We start from the raw sequence: 21,887 nt of genomic DNA, 5'->3' as shown, positions 1-21,887 counted from the left end.
TCTCAAGCAGCTTGCATTCTAACAGGGGAAGACAATACACAAAGGAAGCTGAAGTGCAGGAGTTTGTTTAAGGCAGGGTACAGGAGAGGCATAGTGGAAAATTGTCTGGAGTTCAGGCTATGAGGAAATAAGACATCGCTGATCCTCTAAATGGAAGTTACAGAGGAGCCATCCAATCAGAGGTAGAGGACACAAAGGCAGAAGATATTTCCTTGCATAAATCCCAGGGCTGGAGTGAGTGTATAGACCAAGTGGTTTCTGGGGAATGATGGAAGAAGTCTATAAAGTACAGCTGGGAGAGGAATGAGGAAGAATATTAAAATATCTGCATTCCTGCAGCACAAATGTCTTTCTGAAAAATCATACTCACTAGCTTGGGCATTGCAAGCCATCTTGAAATCATCTGAGACAATTACAAATGTTCTACAGAAAAAAACCCTATGTTCCCTCTTATTGCAATGTTGAAGGCTGTTTTCCAATTTAAATTTATTTTCTACTTATATGATTATTCTATTTGGCAAATTTTCAAATTTTTGTAAGAGCATAGCCAATGGTTAGAAGAGAAGACAAATCAAATATCTAAAGACTGTCCATTCTTACAAAGACAAATTTATACATAAACATTGTTAAAGTCAATGCAATGTATACAATTCAGCTTTAAGTACATTTATCCTTTCATATAGCATGTGGACATCATTCTCCAGATTCCCTTAGCCCAAGTGCTTCATGCTCCAAAATTGTCTACATCCCATCAAAACTTCCATTCTCTCAGAGAAACTTCTCAGGTGTATATTAAAGTGGGCTGACCAAATTAGACTTTTGAAAAACGGATAGCCTCCGAAGTTTTTCAGAGACACTTCTATTTTTGAGTAAGAATGCTTAACTGAAGAATTCCACTATGTAAGTAGAACAACTATTCCTGATTTTCCCATCTTTTCTCAATTTCTGAATGTGTATTTTATCTAAATTTTCCAAGTTCTTTTCTCTGCCTTCAAAGGTCTCCATGAGTCATGATATGCTACCTTTAACTGTAAGGGAATAAGCTTCTCAGGATCTCACAGCTTAGGTTTCAAAAGTCACATGTAATAAGAGAATTAATAGATGGAGACTATAATAAAATATTTTGACAATGATAAATTTTATTTGTAAAAATGTATAATTCATTTCAATATACATAATTTCAAAATTAAGTTGATCACAGCACAAACATTAGCAGCAATGATTTGGTCCCCTTTCTGCTCCTTGGGCACTTCACATTTCACAATATCCAGTAAAAAGAGGTTGTGCTGGTACTCCACGTCTATTAAAAAAAAGAGAAAGTTAGAAAAGCAAAAATGAAGGAAATATTTAAAGACAATTTTAAAAATATAAAACTAATTGCCAGTTGAGGTTGTCTCTGAAGAATGGCTTAAGCCATAGTTGATATTTTTTTGAGCAGAAGTTTAATTGCTACTACATAAAAGTTATTCGGGGGAAAAAAAAAGTATAATTCAATCTGGTTATGGGATTATTCAATCTGAAAATGACCTCAGGCCATCTAATATTACTCCCTCATTTTCCAGATAAGGAAAGTAAATAGAAGCCTAGGGAGGGAAAATGATTTAGGCTCCAGATTAAGAAATAATACTGATCTTAGAGGCCAATTAGTCCAGGCTCCCCAATTTTAAAGTTGAAACTGAAGGACAGAAGTTAAGTGACTTGACCAGATGGTAAGTAAGCACTGGAGGTGAAATTTTAACCCAGATCTTCTGACTCAAGAGCCCCACCCCCTCACCTCCCTTATGAATGATGCAATAAATACTAAATGTTTTAGGCTTTTACTATATGGCCTTAGAAGCAAAAAATAAACAAACAAAACAAAACAAAAAAATCTATTTGTACTTTAATGTTCCAGATTCTTTTCCATATGGATAACAACTTCTATCTCTAAATTAAAGTCTGCATTTCTGAAGTGTCCTTCATTTCTACTGCTAGTGATAACTGTTTCTCACCTCTCACACTTAACTTCAATATCCCAGTTTGCAACACCAGAGGCTTACCTAACCATCCGGCATCGATGTTCTGTCAGTCTCTCATAAGCATCATTCAGATCTCGGACATTTTCGGGGCTCCAAAGCCGTTCCCCTACAGCACTTGCTCGAGGCCTACAATATACAGCCCCAAACAAATGAACTATTAAATAAGATAGGTCTAAGGTAAATAATCCATATTAAACAGATAGTGCTAGTCCTGCCCCAATTTAGAGATAATTGAACACCTTTATTATTTCAGGTAATTGCTTAATATTAACTCTCAACTTGCACTTGACCACATTTAGCTTTAACTACTTAAACCAAATAGCAATGAAATTATCCCATACCATAATCTGGGAGAGAGATTAGTTGCATCCACAAATTCTCCCCACAGAGCAGCTGTTCCACCAATTACAAGGTCTTTCTGACTTTTAGTGCCTGAAATGATAAGACACAAATTGCAAGTAAGTTAACTGCTGCATGATAAATATGGAAATGTATTTGTAAGAGTTGCACATGTTTGACCTATTGGACTGTTTAGGGAGGAGAGGAAGGGAGAAAAATTTCCAAGAGTGAAACTTTGCATGCATTTTGAAAAATAAAAAGCTATTATTAAAAAAAATGTACATGAGGGTACAGAAAGCCTGGATTATTACTTGATAGGTCACTGAGCTTGGTCAATATTTGGCCTGCTTTGCTTTCATTGTCCATTAAAAATACACAGAAAAACTCATCCCTGTTTTGTCTATTTGAAAGGTATATAGAAAAAAAAAAAGTACAAATTTCTTGGAATCCAATAGAAACATTAATTTCTGGCTTTCTGGAGGATATGTCACAACTTGTTGGCAAAGCTTTCGGGGATTTTGAAATGGATTTTAAATCCATGTTATGATGTAGCATTCCAACACCACTTTAATGGAAAGTAATATTTTAAAAACAATTACAAACTAATAACAATGCCTGACACTGCTGTGGAGCTTTTAAGATTTTTTTTCTCCCTAAGGGAATTGGGGTTAAGTGACTTGCCCAGGGTCACACAACTAGGAAGTGTTAAGTGTCTGAGACCACATGTGAGCTCGGGTCCTCCTGACTTCATGGCTGGTGCTCTATCCACTGCGCCACCTAGCTGCCCCTGCTTTTAAGATTTGCAAAACATTCTGTATCTTACTCAAGTCAATCTGACTGTTCTTAGGCAGCCCAGAAGCTCATCATGATAGTGCTATATTTAGCACCTGATTTACTATACTTCAGTACTCAAGAGCTCCAGAGAGTCACCAGCCTCAGACTCTTCAGTAGGAGGAACAGGGATAATAGGTGTGAGGTACCACCATGGACAGCTCAAATTCATCTTAAAATATCTACAACAATATTAGCTGTTTTCTAATGATTAAGTTCCACTGGGTCAAAATCCTAGAGTATAAGAACTGAGGAAAGGCAAGGGTTTCAATAGTATTAGCTCCTTAAGAAATGCATTTCTGAGAGCCAACAAAGATAACAGTGTAAATGGATAGGTAGAAGCTGCAGAAATCCATTTTTTCAACCTCTTTGAAAAGGCAATTTAAATAGTACCTATTTTATATTCCTAAACCAAGTAGAGTTATGATTTTTTTTTCCCTACTAGGTAAAAAATACAGCCAATTCAGTGAAAATTTAACCAAAACCACATTTAACCAAAAAAAATCAACAACTGCTAGGGTAGTACCATTATCTGATCCATGTTTTAGAAGCATAGCTTTGGCAACTTCATGTGTAGCTATGACACTAAGACACTTATGTCTTAAAGAAAACGTCTCAAATGTACATCTTACACATTACAAAACATTTTACAAATATTAGACTTACCAGAAAAATCAAGGGGTTCCACATTATAGTATTTCTTCCAATCTTGTCCATAACTAATATAATCTAGGTACCAAGGGGCTGCAAGGACTGCATGATACCCAGCTGCTGTAACTTTCTGTAGCTCCAGATTGTAAGAAGAGCCCATCCAAACTTCAATTATAGTATCTTGCTTAAGCTAGAAAGATTATAGTAAACACTGATGGAATAAGTAAATACAAAATGAATTTTTAAAAATCACCGGCAATACCCAAAAATTCCAACTAATGATCTTAAATTTTGCAGGTTATCCCCAAAATCTTAATGCAGTTAGGTTTTTAAAAAAATAGTTTTCCTGATTATACATAAAAATCAATTTTAACATTAATTTTTAAAAATTATGAGTTCCAAACTTTTTTTTCTCTCTCTCCTCTAAGTTATAGGGTTTTAACACTAAAAACTCAGTATAAAGACTCACACATGTGCTTGACAACATGGCCAAAAAGGACTCACGGCTGAATTCAATTCCCACCCCTACCATTTATCTTCCTGTGGGGCCTAAAGGTGTCAAAACTGTGATTAAAAAGTAGATCTGCTAAAAAAAAAAAAAAAAAAAAAAAAAAATCAGTGGCCTCTGAAAGAAGAATAAAGAATAAGTGATATTCTTGTGGGGCTAGAAGATATTAAAATTGTGATAAGAGGTATCAAAACCACAGTAAAGAATACTGATGACATTAAATTTCTGTATTTTTTTCCCTGCTAAAAGGCACTGGCTTAAAAAACAAAACAAAATAAAACAAAAAAACCTTACAATACAGATTTAAACCAGCATCTTTAAAAGAAACAAATTTTCTTGCTAGGTTGTATAAGTCATAAGTAAAAAGTGCTCTGAATCCTCCCCACAATGACAAAAGTTAAATGTTCCCCTTTTGCTGTGTCTCCTTCCTCCCTTGAGTCTCCCATCAGAAAAATAAAATGCCAGATACTGCCTACTTCAATCCACAGCATATCAAAGGTTTTACAATCAAGAGAGAACAACATGAAATGGACACTTTAATGGCTCCTTGGGATGGGAGATTCTGCCACTGCGGATACCCCCTTTAATCATGAAGATCCCACTCCCTCTCCATCTTAGCAGAGTTGCTCTGGGCAACATGGTCATTATCCCAGTGTCAATGTGGTGAGGACACACAGATAAAATACAGACTCTTTATCTTGGTATTTTGAGATCCCTTACAATCTGGCTCTTGCATTTAAAGACTTCTTTCAGTCAAGCAAGAAGAATTGTTAAGTGTCTACCATGTTTCAGATACTGTGCTAGGCACCAAGGATACAGAAATTGGACTGAATAGCGCTGGTCTTCTCCATTCTGTCTGATTCAACTCTTCCCATGCATGTACTCCATGATTTGGCCAAAGTGGACCACTAAGTGCTCCCTGTCCTCCTGTCCTTTCCCACCTCTGTGAAATTGCTCAGTCCATTCCTCTCACCTGGCACCCCCCTCTTCTTTACCTTTTCCTTTAAGGTCCAGCTTAGAAGCCATGTCCTCAGGAAACCTCCCCTGATCTACTCCATCCAGTTCAAGGTAATCTCCCCTTTCTCATGATGTACTTTGTCTAGCCCCTTCTCCCCTGCCCTTATCACTTGCTGTCTAAGTCATATTTATAAGTGCACAGGTCTTTGCTTTTGACCTTAGTATTCCCTGTGTATGCTTAGGGGCACAAACATTTAAAAAACAAACAAACAAATTTCAGTTATAGGGACTGCCTGCTACACTTTCCAGGTAAGGAAACTCCCTTTCTCAAATGCAGACTAGCCCTTTCTTTGCATTTCATAATCTTAAGAGATTTGCCTAGAGCACTAAGAGATTAAATGAATTTTCAGGGGCCACAGAGCCAGGCTTGAAACCCACTTCTTCCTGGCTTTGAGAAGGATTTTCTGTCCACTGGGTCATGCTGTCTCTCTGCTTGTGTTAATGACTTCACATGACTTCTTTCAATCCATGCCAGTTGCTCCCCTGATTAGGGATAGGAATGGAGGTGCTATTTCTTTGACAAAAGGCGCTCCCTTTGAGGAGCTAACTCTCCCAATGCAAGCTGGTGCCTTCTCTGCAACTTAAGATGATCAATGGGATTGGGAGGGGTGGCCAGGGAAGGGTTAAGAGACTGACTGTCCAGAGTCACACAGCCAGTAAAGACTAAGAGATGAAAGTTAAACCCTCATCTGCCTGGCTTTGATACCAACTCCCTATCCACTGACAAGATACTCAGGTGTACCTCCCCTCTGTTAAGAAAAAAGCAAAAAGACTGATAATAAATAAGAATTGGTAATGCAGACCAACACTCCTTTTAATACATGGATCTTACCTTTACTTCATTATCAAACACTTCTTGCCAGACTATATATCCTTTGTTTGCAGATGAAACAATATCTATAAGCCTAATATTTAAAAAAAGAGTCACTTAGATCAGGATGATTATGTTTAATAATATTAGAAACCTGTCCCTTTTTTATTACAGCTAAACCTTAGACAAATGGATCTACTGATCCATTATCTTGGGCCCTACCTTCTCTATCTACCTCTTTTCCTGTATATCAGACATCTAACTGTCTGCCAAATTATATTGATTCTATCTCTGCAATATCTCAAATAGTATTTAACTTTAAGTTCTAACACCAAGCTTCCTTCAAGTCCATTTTCCACCCAACTACTTTTTTTCTCTAATGTCAAGTCACACTGTGTGTATCTTCTAGAATGTTTACCAAATGAGTTTGTACTCTAAAAAACCTCTTTATTAGAGAAAAGATCAAATGCTGGTTGATGCTTTCTTTTTGCCTTTCTGTAGCAACTTTTACATTGGTTAAATTTCTCTTAATGTAGTAATAATAATAATAATAATAACAATAACAATAATAATAATAAGTAGCATTTACACAGTTTGCTTCTGTGCTTTACAAATATTGTCATCCAATAATCCTGGATGATAAACCCATTTTACAGCTGAGGAAACTGAGGCAGACAATGGTTGGTTAAGTGAAACTCAATTTCCCAAGGCTATTAAATGTCTGAGTTTAAATTTGAAATAGAGTCTTCATAAATCTCTGCCAAGGGCTCAGTCCATTGAACCACTTACCAGCCTTAGCTTCACTTTCGTGTGTATACTTTTATGTTTTTGTATTTTCTGTTTTTTAAGTTTTGTCAACCTGCTTAAATACATAAAGACAGAGATGCTAAAACTGCATTATTTGTCTTTTTATCTTCTGCAGTACTGATCTTAAAACATGCCATAGCCAGTCAATGATTGGTATATCTACAGGCAGCTGATCTGAATGACCTCACACATTAGGAACCAATTATTTCCTGTTTCAGATATAGTCAAATTCATGATTTGGATTTTTTAAGAAGTATATTCAAGGGGCAGCTAGGTGGCGCTGTGGATAGAGCACCAGCCCTGAAGTCAGAAGGACCCCGAGTTCAAATCAGATCTCAGATACTTAACACTTCCTATCTGTGTGACCCTGGGCAAGTCACTTAACTCCACTGTTATTTTGACAATGTTTAAACTCTCTTCTTAGAATAATAGCTCATTTCTCTATAGTTCCTTAAGGTTTGCTAAGCACTTTATTTGGGAGAAAGTGAGCTACGAGGGTTCTGAGTAATCCACAATCCTTTGGCCTCTTTCATTTCTATATTCTGAAACATTTTCCAACTATTTTATTGCTGCCTTCCCTGTAGCAGCATTTCTTTTTTTAAAAAAAAATTAATTTGTTTACATGTAAACAAAAATTTATCATTCTTTTTAAAAAATGTCAGTTTTAAAAGAAAAAAAAGAAAAATAAATGTTCATAATAAAAAAAAAATCCAGTTTTAAATACTCACCCTTCCTCCCTTCTCTCCCCTCTCCTTGAGACAATCAGGCTACGATTCAAGTACTACTACTACATGAAGCCCATACACAGTACTAAAAAGTAAATGGATATTTGGAAATAATCTAAGAACTCCATGATTCTCAGCACCTTCTTTGCCCTTTATGCCTTTTTAATCACTTCATTGCAGAAGCTGAAAAGAAGAGCGATGGCCCAGGATTGTGGATACCATTTAACTTTTATTTATTTTACTGATGTTGGGCATCTAATAAGCAGCTTTTAGTAAAAGGTCTCTCTGGATTTAGCTAGGCTGCTTTGAAGGGATAATTTAAAGCCATGGGAGTGCATGAGATCTTGCTAAGAAATCCTTTTATTTTTCCAAACTTTTCTAACATGAGATTTCCTTGTCTTCAAGTAATACAGCATGCAGAACAAAGAGGGGATACACCATTGGTGCATATATTTGGTAATCCCTAAGTACTGATTATTTCCTGAGAATTTTATAAACTGTATGATGAAAAACCAAGAGAGAGATTAGATATTCAAGTAACTTACTTCTGAATATAGTAAGATTCAAGTTTCTCATAATCTTGACCAAAACCTTGTTGCTTCATGAATTCTGTTATATTTGGGTTTGATTTCCTTTTAAAAAAGAAAAAGTTAATTTAATTTGGCCCTTATATTAAAAGGAGAAAGATTTCCCTATAAGGCCATCACCATGAACATTGTTTTTTAAAGTATAACTTTAGACTGGAAACTGAGTGGATGCCCATCAACTGGAGAATGGCTGAATAAATTGTGGTATATGAATATTATGGAATATTATTGTTCTGTAAGAAATGACCAATAGGATGATTTCAGAAAGGCCTGGAGAGACTTACATGAACTGATGCCAAGTGAAATGAGCAGGACCAGAAGATTATTGTATACTTCAACAATGACACTGTATGAGGATGTATTCTGATGGACGTGGCCATTTTCAACAATGAGATAAACCAAATCAGTTCCAATAGAGCAGTAATGAACTGAACCAGCTACACCCAGCTGAAGAATTCTGGGAGATGATTATGAACCACTACATAGAATTCCCAGTCCCTCTATTTTTGTCCACCTGCATTTTTTATTTCCTTCACAGGCTAATTGTGCACTATGTCAAAGTCTGATTCTTTTTGTACAGCAGAACAACTGTTTGGACATGTGTACATATATTGTATTTAATTTATATTTTAACATATTTAACATGTATTGGTCAACCTGTCATCTGAAGGAAGGGGTAGGGGGAAGAAGGGAAAAATTGGAACAAAAGATTTGGCAATTGTCAATGCTGTAAAATTACCCATTCATATTTCTGGTAAATAAAAAGCCATATATAAAATAAATAAATAAATAAAGTATAACTTTAAACATTGCAAATACATTCATAAGATTCTAGCATAACTGCCTCTTTTGACACCTGTTCAGACTTAAAAATGTAAAAAAAAACAAAACCAAAAACTATGCAAAGCAAAGTTGCCCTAAAAACTTTTGTTGATCCTACCTATTCCTTCTCAAATTGAAAGTGACTTTAAAGATTTTTCCAAATTAATTAATTAATTAATTTTTACAAAAATTTTATGCACACTTCCTAGCTGTGTGACGCTGGGCAAGTCACTTAACCCCTGCCTCAGGGGGAAAATTTTTTTTTTATGCATAGGTAATTTTCCAGCATTGACAATTGCAAAACCTTTTGCTCCAACTTTTCCCTTCCTTCCCCCTACCCCTTCTCTCAGATGGCAAGTTGACCAATACATGTTAAATATGTTAAAGTATAAGTTAAATACAATATATGTATACATGTCCAAACAGTTATTTTGCTGTACAAAAAGAATCAGATTTTGACATAGTGTACAATTAGCCTGTGAAGGAAATAAAAAATGCAGGCGGACAAAAATAGAGGGATTGGGAATTCTATGTAATGGTTCATAGTCATCTCCCAGAGTTGTTTCGCTGGATGTAGCTGGTTCAGTTCATTACTGCTGTATTGGAACTGATTTGGTTCACTGCATTGTTGAAGAGAGCCTCGTCCATCAGAATTGAGACTTTAAATAAAGACTTTTTTTTAAAAAATCACAAAATTTTAACTTTTTTCACTGAAGAAATTTTAAATTTTTTGATTAATTAGTCAACAACAAAATTCTATTTCACACAAAATGCACAAGTGAAAAAAGTGTAAAAGGGGACAAAAATAAATTAGATAATGCTTTTATCAGTTTGTTAAAATTTGATACATACTCTTTAAAACAAACTAATAAGTCTCAGAGATACTTCTTTTTGTTCTTTACTTTTAAAATTTTTTTTTATGTTTTTGCTCATACTAAAAAAACAAAACAGAGAAAATGCTTATTCAAAAATTCAATTTGGGGCAGCTAGGTGGTGCAGTGAATAGAGCACCAACCCTGAAGTCAGGAGAACTGAGTTCAAATCCGATCTAAGACAATTAACACTTCTTAGGCTGTGTGACTCTAATCAAGTCACATAACCCCAATTTCCTCAAGAAAAAAAAAATTCAAATGAAAAACTATTCACTGCCCCTGATGCCTGGTACTGGTGGTTAAAGAAGAAATACAAAGTATAAAGGAAAAAAAAATCAAATACTGTCTTCTTAACTAAAAAGCTTAAACAAATATCTCATCATCTTGATTCTGCTTTGTAAGCTGCCGCTCAGCCCACAGAATCAGATTGCATATTCTACATAAGGATGTATCTTCTGGAACTGAGCTGCAAGGATTCTTTAGAGGACTTACATTACTCAAAACCCACTTTCATAAAGCCGAGCCTCTCCAAATTACATCAAGGGCAGTAGTTTAGAAAACTTATTTCAAAATTCATTTTAAAAGAAGTCATACCAACAAGTGAAATCTACTTCATCTCCTCCCAAATGGATGTAGTTTTCTGGAAACCTTTTGCTAACTTCTTTGAAAAACTCTGACATGAACTCATAAGTTGTATTCAAAATTGGATTTATAGGTCCAAAAGAATCAATCTTTATTCCTCTTTTATAACAAGGTGTCAATAAGTCATTCCGTCCTGCAATCAAAGAAGACATGTTATTAATGAAACTTTCCATCCAAAAGTATAGTTCTATTCTTCCCATAAGAGTGAAGAGACATCTGTTTCTAAAGTATTTTGTTCAGTTCTGGGCATCACAGTTTAAAAAAATAATGATAACCTGGAACTTATCGGGCTGAGTGCAACCAGGATAATGCAGGAGCTTGAGCCCACATCATGTAAAGAGCATTAAAAGTACTAGATAAGAAGGTAGAGCAGAGCTGAACCAGGGATGCTGTCAATTTGAAAGAGGGGGATTGGATTTGTTCCCTTTGGCCCAAAGGACAGAACTCTACTTTGCTACCCCTACTTGGTCTCTACTCCACAGAACAAGAGGTCTTTCCCAGGATAAGCTGACCCCCAGAAAACTCAAGATGTTTAACTCCACCTTGGATATATTCAATACCATCTCATCTCCCTTAGCCTCCTCTCTCAATTGAAAACACTGAACTCCATCCAAAGCTTTACTTTATAAAGGACAGACTTGAACTTCATAGCTTATTTGATCAATTTTTTTTTTTTGTCCCATGTGGGACATTTATGATTTCTTGAAATTGAGCTCTGAGAAACCAGGCTCTAATTAAGCCCACTGGGATTCAAATGGAGCTACTTGACCATGCCTTAAACTCAAATCACTCCAGCTCTCATTGACTGGTTTATAATGGGTCCCAGTGCAAGCCTCACTTGGTCATTATTTGGGCTGATGGTTCAGAGAGTGTAAACATCACTTATTTCATTCTGGTCAGAAACCTTGAGAGTCTTCCTCTCCCAGTTTGAGATATATATATATCTGAAAGTCCTTTTCCTTAAGTCAAGGTCCCCTACTACATCTGGGGTCATCTCTAGTTTTCCTGACCTATATGTCTTTTCACTGGACCCCAAGACCAGTGGAGGAGAGAGTGAGGCTGATGACTTTGCACAGCCCTGCCTCAAATCCAATTCACTTTTACTTCAAGAAATCACCTTCCTAATGTGAAGGACAAACAAACAACAACAAAATAATCTGTAGTCCTCTTTGTTCTCAGAATGAGATGCCCTTGCTTCAATCACCCCTTAGTGTCCATCCTTTTCCAACTTCCCCTCAAGTATTCTCTCTCTCTCTCATATAATCTGTCTCTCTTGTCTTTCTCTTTTAGATCATAAACAATTTAGGGCCTCTCTTCTTTTTCTTAGATTTTTCCCAGCACAACACACAGGGTCTGGTACAGAATAGGCACTTAAAAATGTTTGAGTTGAATTAAACAACTAGGAACAGTGAGGAGTTTTCAGATTGCTGTTGTTTTGTTTTGTTTAGGCAGTTAAATTACAAAGAAAAACTGTCAGGACAAATTTCTTATCAATGAGAATTGTCCAGGAGTGGAATGGATTGCTTCAGGAATTAGTCAGTTCACCCTAATTGGAAGTCTTTGAGCAAAGGCTGAATTACTACTTTTAGGACATATTTTAGTGGAGGTTGCTTTTTGGGGGAGGAGTTTCATTCTAACATCCTATAATTCTAAGAAATGGCAGGGCAACTAGGTAGTGCAGTGGATAGAGCATCAGCCCTGAAATCAGGAGGACCTGAGTTCAAATCAGATCTCAGATACTTAACACTTTCTAGCTGTGTGACCTCGGGCAAGTTACCTAACCCCAATTGCCTCAACCAAAAAGAAAGAAAGAAAGAAATGGCTATGAAATCTGTAGAACACCCAAACAGTCAACAGGGAGGATAAGGCTGATAAGTAATCAATCAATCCATCTCTCCAAATGTCTGTATTGAGCATCTGCTATGTGCAGGCTCTGTGCTAGGAGCTGGTGACAAACATATCAAAGGGAGTCAGTGCCTGCCTTCAAGGAACGAATAACTCAACCAGAGGAATATTAGAAACACAGTCTTAAAGGGGGAAGATCTCAGACATGGGGTTCCTGTTTATGAAAAGGCCCTGAGGCAGGAGATGATAGGATGTGGGGCAGAGGAAAAAGTTTATAAGCCCCAGGTGAGGGAAGAGGAAGAATAATGAATAAACAACTTGAAAAAATAGGCTGCGGCCAGATTTCAAAGTTGAAGTTTCTTCATTAAATAGTTAAGATTTTGAAGGAAAGAAGAAAAATTTCATCATAGCAGGTGATCTAATGATCTCTGGGAATCTGATTTACTAGAAGGATAAGAATGATTCTAAAAAAGAGTTGTACAAATACAGTGTTTTTTTTTTTTTTTTTTTTTTTTAGGATCCACATCAGAAATGAAATGTTATCTCAGGGAGAATAAAATGAGAGGAAATTATAAAATTCATGACATAATTAAAAATAATTAAAAATTCAAGGATTATAAAATGATAAAATGACTTGAAAAAAGTTCAAATTGCAACTTCTTTGAAGCCACAAACTTTTTACCTTTTCCCCAGGATTCTGTATGGCCTGGAGTATCAAATTCTGGGATAACTCTGATTCCTCGTAATCGAGCATATTCAAGCACAAGTTTGATATCAGTTTGGGTATAAACATGGGCAGGAGAATAGGCTCCCTGTAAAAGTTATATTTATTAAAGTTAAAAACCATAAAGTTGGTTCAAATATCCTAATATTTTCAGCAATCCAATTTTTGCTGTTTTAATTTAATATTTTAATTTTTCCCCAGTTAAATATAAAAAAAAAAAGTTTTAATACTCATTTTTTAAAATTGCTGAGTTCCAAGTTCCCTCTCTCTCCTTACTCCCCCCAACTGAGAAGGAAAGCAATTTAATACAGATTCTAATTTTCACTTCATAAAAGTATTAAAGAATTAGATTTTCTTCAAGAATCCAACACACTAGATGGTCCTCTAGTAACATAGAATCTTTACTTTAAAATACATATTATAAAAGGTGATAGAAGAAAAAAGTCTGAAGTGTTTTCACTAACTGTTAGTCAATCACAGTTTTATTAAAACATCTATCCACCCCCAACGATTGTCTTCTGTTTTTTGTAATGCTTGCCAGCTCACCCTTTCTTTATAGCAAGCCAAGTGAAAAAAAAATTTAAAAGTCTGTGGTCACAAATTATAGCCTTTTAAAACCTGATTCTATAAAGATGATCTTATCATACTTAAAATTTAATTCATAATTAAACAATTCATAACACAAATTGAAACTTTATCTCCAAAGAACTAACTTGTACTCATTGAAAAAAATAATCAGCAAAAATCTACTATTTTCTCTCTCACTGTACTCCTTCAGTTGAGAATGGGATCTTGTCTAGCAACCTTACTGCACTCCATCTGCTAGAGTGCACAATGTCAAGAGCCTTCCTGGCTAGACCCCATACTCAATACCTGCAGACCTCTCTGTCTCCTTAGGCTAACCTGGGCTAGAAAAAATGACTTGACTTTTGTTGGATTTCCCCCATCAACAGTTAGTCTGATGTGTTTCTAGATCTGTTTTGAGAAATTGTAACAAGGAGCTCATTATTTTCTTTCTGATACTCTGACATTTTTGACTCTACTTTCTTGAGCACTTCTTTTCCTGCTCTAGTTGCAGCAATTTTTTACCTAAGACAGAGTGGTGAAACTCTAAGATGATGAATTTTAAAGCATGATAACTTGCCATTTCTAAAAACAACTGTGATTACATGGTAAAGGATTACTTGTTGATGGTAAATTGTCATATTTATAGCTAATTTCTGTTATTCACCAAGAGCTCTGTTTTTTAATTTAATTAAAAGTTTTATTTTATTTGTATTTTCCCCCAAAATTCATTCAAAATAAAAGCTAATTTAAAACAATAAATACTCAAAGCTATAATCCATAAAAAGGAATGCAAAGAAATTATACTTTCAATTGTGAATTTATATATAAAAGGGGATTCATTCAAGATTCTAATTCATAAGCATACTATACTAAAGAGCTTTGTAGACAGAACTGTATAAATTACTTACTTTGTTGCTTAACTCAGGAAAAGTTATACTCTGATATGGGAAGGATTGGTCATCCACTATATGCCAATGCAGAACATTAAATTTGTTAAATGCCATGGCATCCTGCAAGGGAATAGGGTGAAGATTATTCTTCGTACAGACAACATCTACCATTCATTAGAGATTTCTCCCTGTATTTCTGGGATTTCCACATATATATATATATATATATATATATATATATATATATATATATTCTTTTAGGAAAGACATCTATTAGCTGGGTGACCCTGGACAAGCCACTTAACCCAGTTTGCTTCAGTTTCCTTATTTATAAAAGCAGCCAGAGAAAAATTGGCAAATCATTCCATTATCTTAACTAAGAAAACCCAAACAGGGATCATAGATGAGTCAGATATGAGTGAAAAATGCCTGAATGATACAAGGAAAAGAAAGTGTGGAAGGAAAAAAAAAGTACCACTCTCCAAGGATAGTTTCTACATAGCCACCACCCCATTCAACAATAGTTTATAAAGTTTCTTCATTATCCTGTACAGGAATTTCAGTTCTTTGAACATATGAGAAGACACATGTAAACTTCAGTAAGACTAGGAAATGGGAGAAAGATGGGTGTGTGGGAGAAGGACAGAAAAGCTCTCCCCTCAATCTCTGAAAATGCCATGTGGGAATGAGGCAAAGCCCAGTATTGTAACTCAGCAGACAGATGCAAACTCAGATACATTTTGAAAATTTTTTGGAAAAAAAAAAAAAAAGAAAAGAAAAGAAAAGAAAAAAAAAAAAGAAAAAAGAAACCTTAAAGGGAAAATATGAAAAACTTTCTTTCCTAGAAATCGTTCATGGTGGGAAATCACCTTGTTTCAAAGCATAAAAATCTACTCTGTCTAAAGTTTTGATGAAAAGGAACAAAAAAATTCTCAGTTTTTAAAAACATGATTTTCCAAATTTTTCTGGGCCTTCGTGGGCACACCTTAAGGACACATAATGGAGAATAAAGAAATCATCCTTGAGAATCCTAAAAATGTCCTAGAACAGGACAAAGCCTACAGGGGCACTGGGGGCACCAGATACAGGAGTCCTCAAGCTAAAGAAGGCTGGGCACTGACACCCTCATCTGTCCTTTACTCTGCTGAAGGAAAGTTATGTTTCCACAGAGTCCATAAAGAACATCACAGCATGGTGGGAGAGGGAATTTGGAATTTGGAATAAAAGGACCCATCCTTAATCTTGACTTTACCACCCAGGGTAACCTGGTGACTGGGGATAAAGCACAAGCTCCCATAATGACAGAGCTGGACTAGATGGTCTCTGAATCTATGACCTCTGAACATATAGTTGGGGTCCAGGAGCCTGTGAAAAGCAAGCAGCCTGTAGTATAAAATCCTTCTTGGGGAACGGTTTGATAGTATGGACAGAACTAAGGTATTGGAGGTCAGAGGCCTGTGTTTGAATCTAGACTGACACTAGCTCCATAACCACTGGCAAGTCCTTATACTTCTCTCTGCTCAAGTTTCTGTATCTGTCAAAGGGGAACCTTATGCCAGCTAGATTTCACAGGGTTTCTGTAAGGAAAAACACTATTAATCTTGGAGAGGTATAGAAATTTGAGTTATTATGAATGTGAGCTGCAGCTACAGTTCCTTGTATGGTTTAAAAAGTAGAACAAAACAGTAACTTACCAGGGTTTGAAGAATGGTCTTTACTGGCAGATAGTGTCTGGATGTGTCAATTAAAATTCCTCTAAAATGAAACCTTGGATAGTCAATCACCTCTGACTCGTTGATTATATACTATGAATAAACAACAACACAGAATTAAGAAAATTTCCCCCTCAACTTGGTATTTCTACACTGGAAAACAGCTATGCTAGCTGCATGAGGGATCACTTAGGGCTCAAAACTAGCACCTTAAAAAAGTAAAACCTTTATTGTCATTTCTTTTAATGGCAATGTCTTTTCAATATCTGGTCTGAAGATCCCAGAGTTTCCCCAAGACCCTTTTAAGGTATCCTTGAGATCAAAACTATTTTTTATAAAAATATTAAGTTACTTTCTTTTTTAATATGGCAAATAGGAAGTTCTTAATTATAAGAACATAAAGGAATTCTGAGATGAAAGTTTAAGAACCACTGCACACTTGCAATAAATAATAATGGAAAAATGAATCATTCAAAATGCAGTCTATATAACAGCTCTTTTCAAGAATTTTCTTTTGTATGGATAATTATGTTACAATAAACACAAACATTTTAATAAATAAGGAATAAGAGAAAACTGTCTAAGAGACAGTGAACTGTAATACATAGTTTGTTTTTTAAGAAATAAATACATGGGGCAGCTAGGTGGTGCAGTGGATAGAGCACCAGCCCTGAAGTCAGGAGGATTTCAGTTCAAATCTGGTCTCAGACACTTAACACTTCCTAGTTGGGTGACCTTGGGTACGCCACTTAACCCCAATTGCCTCAGCAAAAAAAAAAAGAAAGAAAGAAAGAAAGAAAGAAAGAAAGAAAGAAAGAAAGAAATACATGATAATATACATAATATATTAGAAATAAATTATAATCATATAGCAATATAATAATGAATACAATAGAACAAAACTATATATCACTTCCATTAAATTTTATATAGAAATTACATTTATGTATAAAATATAAATGTAATATAAATATAAGTTAAAATGGTTTTATGTAAAAATATTGTGTAATAATATGTGTAATACACACACACACACACACACACACATTTTCTTGCTCAGTTGTTTCAGTCACATGTGACTCTGTGACTCCATTTGGAGTTTTCTGAGCAAAGATACTGGAATGCTACGCTATTTCCAGATGAGGAACAGATTTAAGTTACTTGCCCAAGGTCACATAGCTAGTCAGGCCAGATTTCAACTCAGATCTTCTGACTCCAGATCGGATACTTTATAACACCTTGCTGCCCCCACCCCTCATTTATTTATGTAATGTGAAAATTTTAACAAGATAATAAAAAAAAGCATTTTATTGTTTCTTTTTCTACATTTTAGGGTCTTACTTCTGTAGGTTTAACAAATCTTTTTCTCATGAATTTTTGATAATTTTGTCTATCACCACTTTACCTTAATAGAACCCTTCTACATTAAATATGTGGCAAAACAAATCAACTCCTTGGCCAAGTCCCAGAACAAAAATCTCTTTGTGCATCTTTAGGCCATTCCCTTAACAACTACTGAAAGAATTTACTCCTCCAGTGGGCCATGTATTTTGCTGCTTCTCCCTTGAACTCTCAGTAGAAGGCTTTACCCCTTTTCCTTTCCTCCCCCCATCCCTATATAACAGAGAAGGAAGAGCCCAGAGCAGGGTGTCATTTCCCTCTAGTTCCTTCTTTATTGCTATTCAGATAATACACTGCCCCCCTCCCCCCAATCAGACCCAAGGCAGCCAAACTGGAAGAGTGACAGAGCTGCTGATACTGCTCGGAGGAGCTGGGAGTCACTGAAGGAGATCCTTTTTTCTAAGATGGTAGATTATCAGGGTTTATCATCTGAAGCACGCAGGCCTCTGCCTCCCCACCCCCCCAAAACGACCACGTGCACACACACACACACACACACACACACACACACACACACACACACTTCCCTCCTCCCAGTCCTACTGCCACATTGACTTGATGATACACCCTTATGATCCCTGAGCCTTCTCATCTGCCCTAATGTTCTATCCTTAGTACATCTATCCTGAAGCTCAGACTCCTCTAAGTGTTGTTTCCCCCAATTAAAGTTTGAGTCCTTGGAATCAGAGATGATCATCCATCTTCTATTTATATACCTAAATTTTTGTCACCCCCCCCCAAAAAAAAAAAGCTTAATAAAGACTCTTCCACTCATTCACTCAATTATCCACTCAACTTTAGCACTAGCTCAATTTGCATATGATAGTTATACTTACAGCCCCATAAGGATCTCTGTAAACTAACTGGCTGAAAGTTTCCAAACCTAGAAAAAGTCAAGATGTACAGCTTAATAAATATATAGTTATAACACAAGATCACACAGACAGTATAAAGGGTTCAAATATCAGTCCCAAACTAGGTCATGTGTTTCTTTACACACACACACACACACACACACACACACACACACACACACACACACACACACAAATAGACCCACTAAATATATACCCGGGGTCAGCAGAACTCTGCTTGGTGTCCCTAGACAATGGTAGGTGCTTCAGTCTTTTCCTACTCTGCTGTCAGACACCCACACTGTAAGATGAAATTGGAGTGCAAGAGGATCCAGTTCGGTGAGAAGATAAAGGAGGGATTCTTGCCGGGGTGGGCAGGTTAAGAAATAAAAGGACATGGTAGTGGATAGAAGTAAAGCAGAGGAGTGAGGAGGGGCAGGAATTGAGTGAGAAGAATAGAGAGGAAATATTAGGAAGGAGGAAAGGATACAAATGATTATAGATTAATAATGTGAAAAGGATGAATTTACCTACATATGAATGAAACATAAAACACTTTTTATATAAATGAAGCTAGATCTAAATAACTGAAGTAATATTTGTTCTTTGTGGGTAGGTAAAGTCGATATAATAAGAAAAAATGACAACTTTACTTAATATATTTTTAGATAACACCATTCCAATTAAATTACTAAAGTATGAGTTAGAAAAATAAAAGTTTAATTAGAAGAACAAAAAGTCAGGAAGTTCAATGAAAGCAGGGGAAAAATATGTAAAAGATGCAGATTCAGTAGTATCAGACCTTAAACTATATAAGGTGAGAGCACTGTTGGTTTGTAAATGGATAATTATGAATTCAAATTCAAATTTTCTCTATAAATAAAACCTATGCAGCCAAGAACAAAAGGAATACAAAAACATGGTGAAAAATATTTGTAGACAATCTTTCAGAGAACATGTGATTGGATTGGAATATCACTGTGGTTTAGGAAATGATGGGCTGATTGATTTTTTTTTTTTTTTTTTTTTTAAGCTGAGGCAATTGGGATTAAGTGACTTGCCCAGAGTCACACAGCCAAGCAGTGTTAAGTGTCTGAGACCACCTTTGAACTTGGGTCCTCCTTGACTTCAGGACTGGTGCTCTTCACTTTGCCATATAGCTGCCCAGGGCTAGTTGATTTTGAAATAGAAATAAGCATAGCATAATCTTACGTATATGGATCTGAGTGTACATATGTATATATGTGCATGTTTATAGATATCAATGTTTATATGTAAACAGATAGTATATTTATGTCCAGATCAATATGTATGCGTATATATACACATGCATACATACCTAATTGACCCTAATTGTAGTCTTGAGAGGGGATGAGGAGGGGAAAGGAAAAAAAATAAAGTAAAAGAATAAACTGCAGAGAACAAAAGAAAACCTACAAGGAAGCAAAAAAAAAAAAAAAAAAAAAAATCTGGACAGCTTTGAAAACAATGGATAGCATTTATTATATAGGTTTTTTTGAAATAGAAATTTATTGCTTTATATTGAATCCTCATATTCTGATGTATACATGACAATTTTTATCTTTTTTTTTACTTAATTTTAAAATAAATAATAACAATAATAATAAAGGTCTTTTTGGACCACATATGTCCAGTTCAAAATATTAAAAAAATTTTAAAGGTGATACTAAATTTAGAAAGAGAAATACTCAATAGCTAGTTTTAATCATAACTATCCCCATCCACTGAAGAGATAAAAGGATAAGTGGTATGCTGGTAAATGTTTAATAATCGACTCTTCAAAAAAAAAATACTCAGGATATACTTTAAGTTTAAAATACAGTATTAATATTTTCCCATCATTTTCTTAAGTCTAGATAGTCAAAAAAATAAATCAAAACCCGATTTATACAGTCTTTGTCAATTTCCAGGGTGCAAATGTTTGCACTGAAAATTTAACAATCATTTGGCTTTGGCGCATCTGTGGTATATTCCACCTGAAGAGTACCTTCTTTCTCCATTTCTCAAAGGGATTAGGGGAGATCTCTGACTACTTCTGCAGAGATCTTGAGGGGAATAGTCAAAGAAGAATGCAGTAGTTTTAGGAAAGATGAAGTCATTGTTGTTCATTATTGGATGAGTAGAATGTTTAACTTTCATTTTATCTTATTGTGACATTTTTTTCTTGTTTAAAATTCCTATAAATATTACTTCAAAATATCTTGTGTTGGAGATATGTCCAAGGTATAACAAGATCCTGTAGGTCTGGATATTTTTCTTTACAATAACCAAGCAGAATGATTGTTGAATTTGGAATGATAGTAAATTAATAAAAATCAATTTCTGGCTGACTCATGCCTAAAACCTGGAATGGTAATAATTATGGTAATAATATTCTTACTATGATAAATGGTAACTCCTAACTTATATAACTAATAATATACAACTAAATAAATGGCATAGTGAATAGAGTGCTGGCCCTGGAACAGGAAGGTTTTTGAGTTCAAATCCTGCCTCAAACACTAGCTAGCTGTTTGAGAAAATCACTTAATTCTGTATGCCTCCAAAATACAAAACAAAACAAAACCCAAAGAGGTCAAGAAGAGCCAGAAATAACTGAAAAATGAATGACAAAGTAGAACTTATCATAGGAACTTCTAAATAAATAAATTGGAGTTAACAATTGTTATTCAAGATACTTGAAAGAAACTATTTCTCCTCCATAAAGTCCTATTTTTAAGCTCAACATCACACTAGTTCTTCCAACTAATGTTATATAGTATTTTTTGAGTTCCCTCCTGATCTTGTTCTCCTTACTCTCCTGTTTGTCTAGGACCTCAAATATGAGACCCAGAATTAAACTTTAGGTATGTTTTAACCAGGCAGGGCACAAGAGAAGAGGACTATGATCTTTCTTCTATTATGTTATGCTACTATAGACAGAGATTCAGGTCATATTAAATCTTTTGGCTGTTATGCTATTCTGTTCATCTGAAGCTTGAACTTCACCAAAGCCATCAGGGTTATATTTTTATTTTAAGTTTCATAGGATCATAGCTTTTGAGTTGGAAGGGAATCCTAATGATCCTCTAATCCAACTCCCTCATTTTACAGATGAGGAAACTGAAGTCCAGAAGAGTTAGATTTCATCAAAGTCACACAATTAGTATACAGCACAACTAGAATTTGAACATATATGTTCTCTACTTCAAATCCAGCAATTTTTTTTTTTTACTACATCACACTACCCCCTCCCCAATGTGT

The 21,887-nt window shown here is 35.4% G+C and overlaps 1 protein-coding gene across 3 annotated transcripts in view; it reads right to left on the bottom strand.

Moving 5' to 3' along the window:
• Positions 1-1,121: 1,121 nt before the first annotated feature.
• Positions 1,122-21,887, bottom strand: part of HEXB (hexosaminidase subunit beta) — a 46,359-nt gene continuing 25,593 nt past the window's right edge. For all 3 annotated transcript variants that reach the window (XM_074282275.1, XM_074282276.1, XM_074282274.1), the window contains exons 4-14: positions 18,606-18,652; positions 16,351-16,461; positions 14,675-14,776; positions 13,158-13,287; positions 10,583-10,763; positions 8,253-8,339; positions 6,197-6,269; positions 3,855-4,029; positions 2,360-2,450; positions 2,040-2,144; positions 1,122-1,300 (exon numbers count right to left, since the gene is read on the bottom strand). In XM_074282275.1, coding sequence (XP_074138376.1) covers positions 1,252-1,300; positions 2,040-2,144; positions 2,360-2,450; positions 3,855-4,029; positions 6,197-6,269; positions 8,253-8,339; positions 10,583-10,763; positions 13,158-13,287; positions 14,675-14,770 — 987 coding nt within the window. In that variant the 5' untranslated portion in view covers positions 14,771-14,776; positions 16,351-16,461; positions 18,606-18,652 and the 3' untranslated portion in view covers positions 1,122-1,251. The remainder of the gene's footprint in view (positions 1,301-2,039; positions 2,145-2,359; positions 2,451-3,854; positions 4,030-6,196; positions 6,270-8,252; positions 8,340-10,582; positions 10,764-13,157; positions 13,288-14,674; positions 14,777-16,350; positions 16,462-18,605; positions 18,653-21,887) is intronic.

The sequence above is a fragment of the Sminthopsis crassicaudata genome, chromosome 1 (genome assembly GCF_048593235.1).
Source record: "Sminthopsis crassicaudata isolate SCR6 chromosome 1, ASM4859323v1, whole genome shotgun sequence".
NCBI lineage: Eukaryota > Metazoa > Chordata > Mammalia > Dasyuromorphia > Dasyuridae > Sminthopsis > Sminthopsis crassicaudata.
This window is presented reverse-complemented; position numbering and strand designations above follow the sequence as displayed.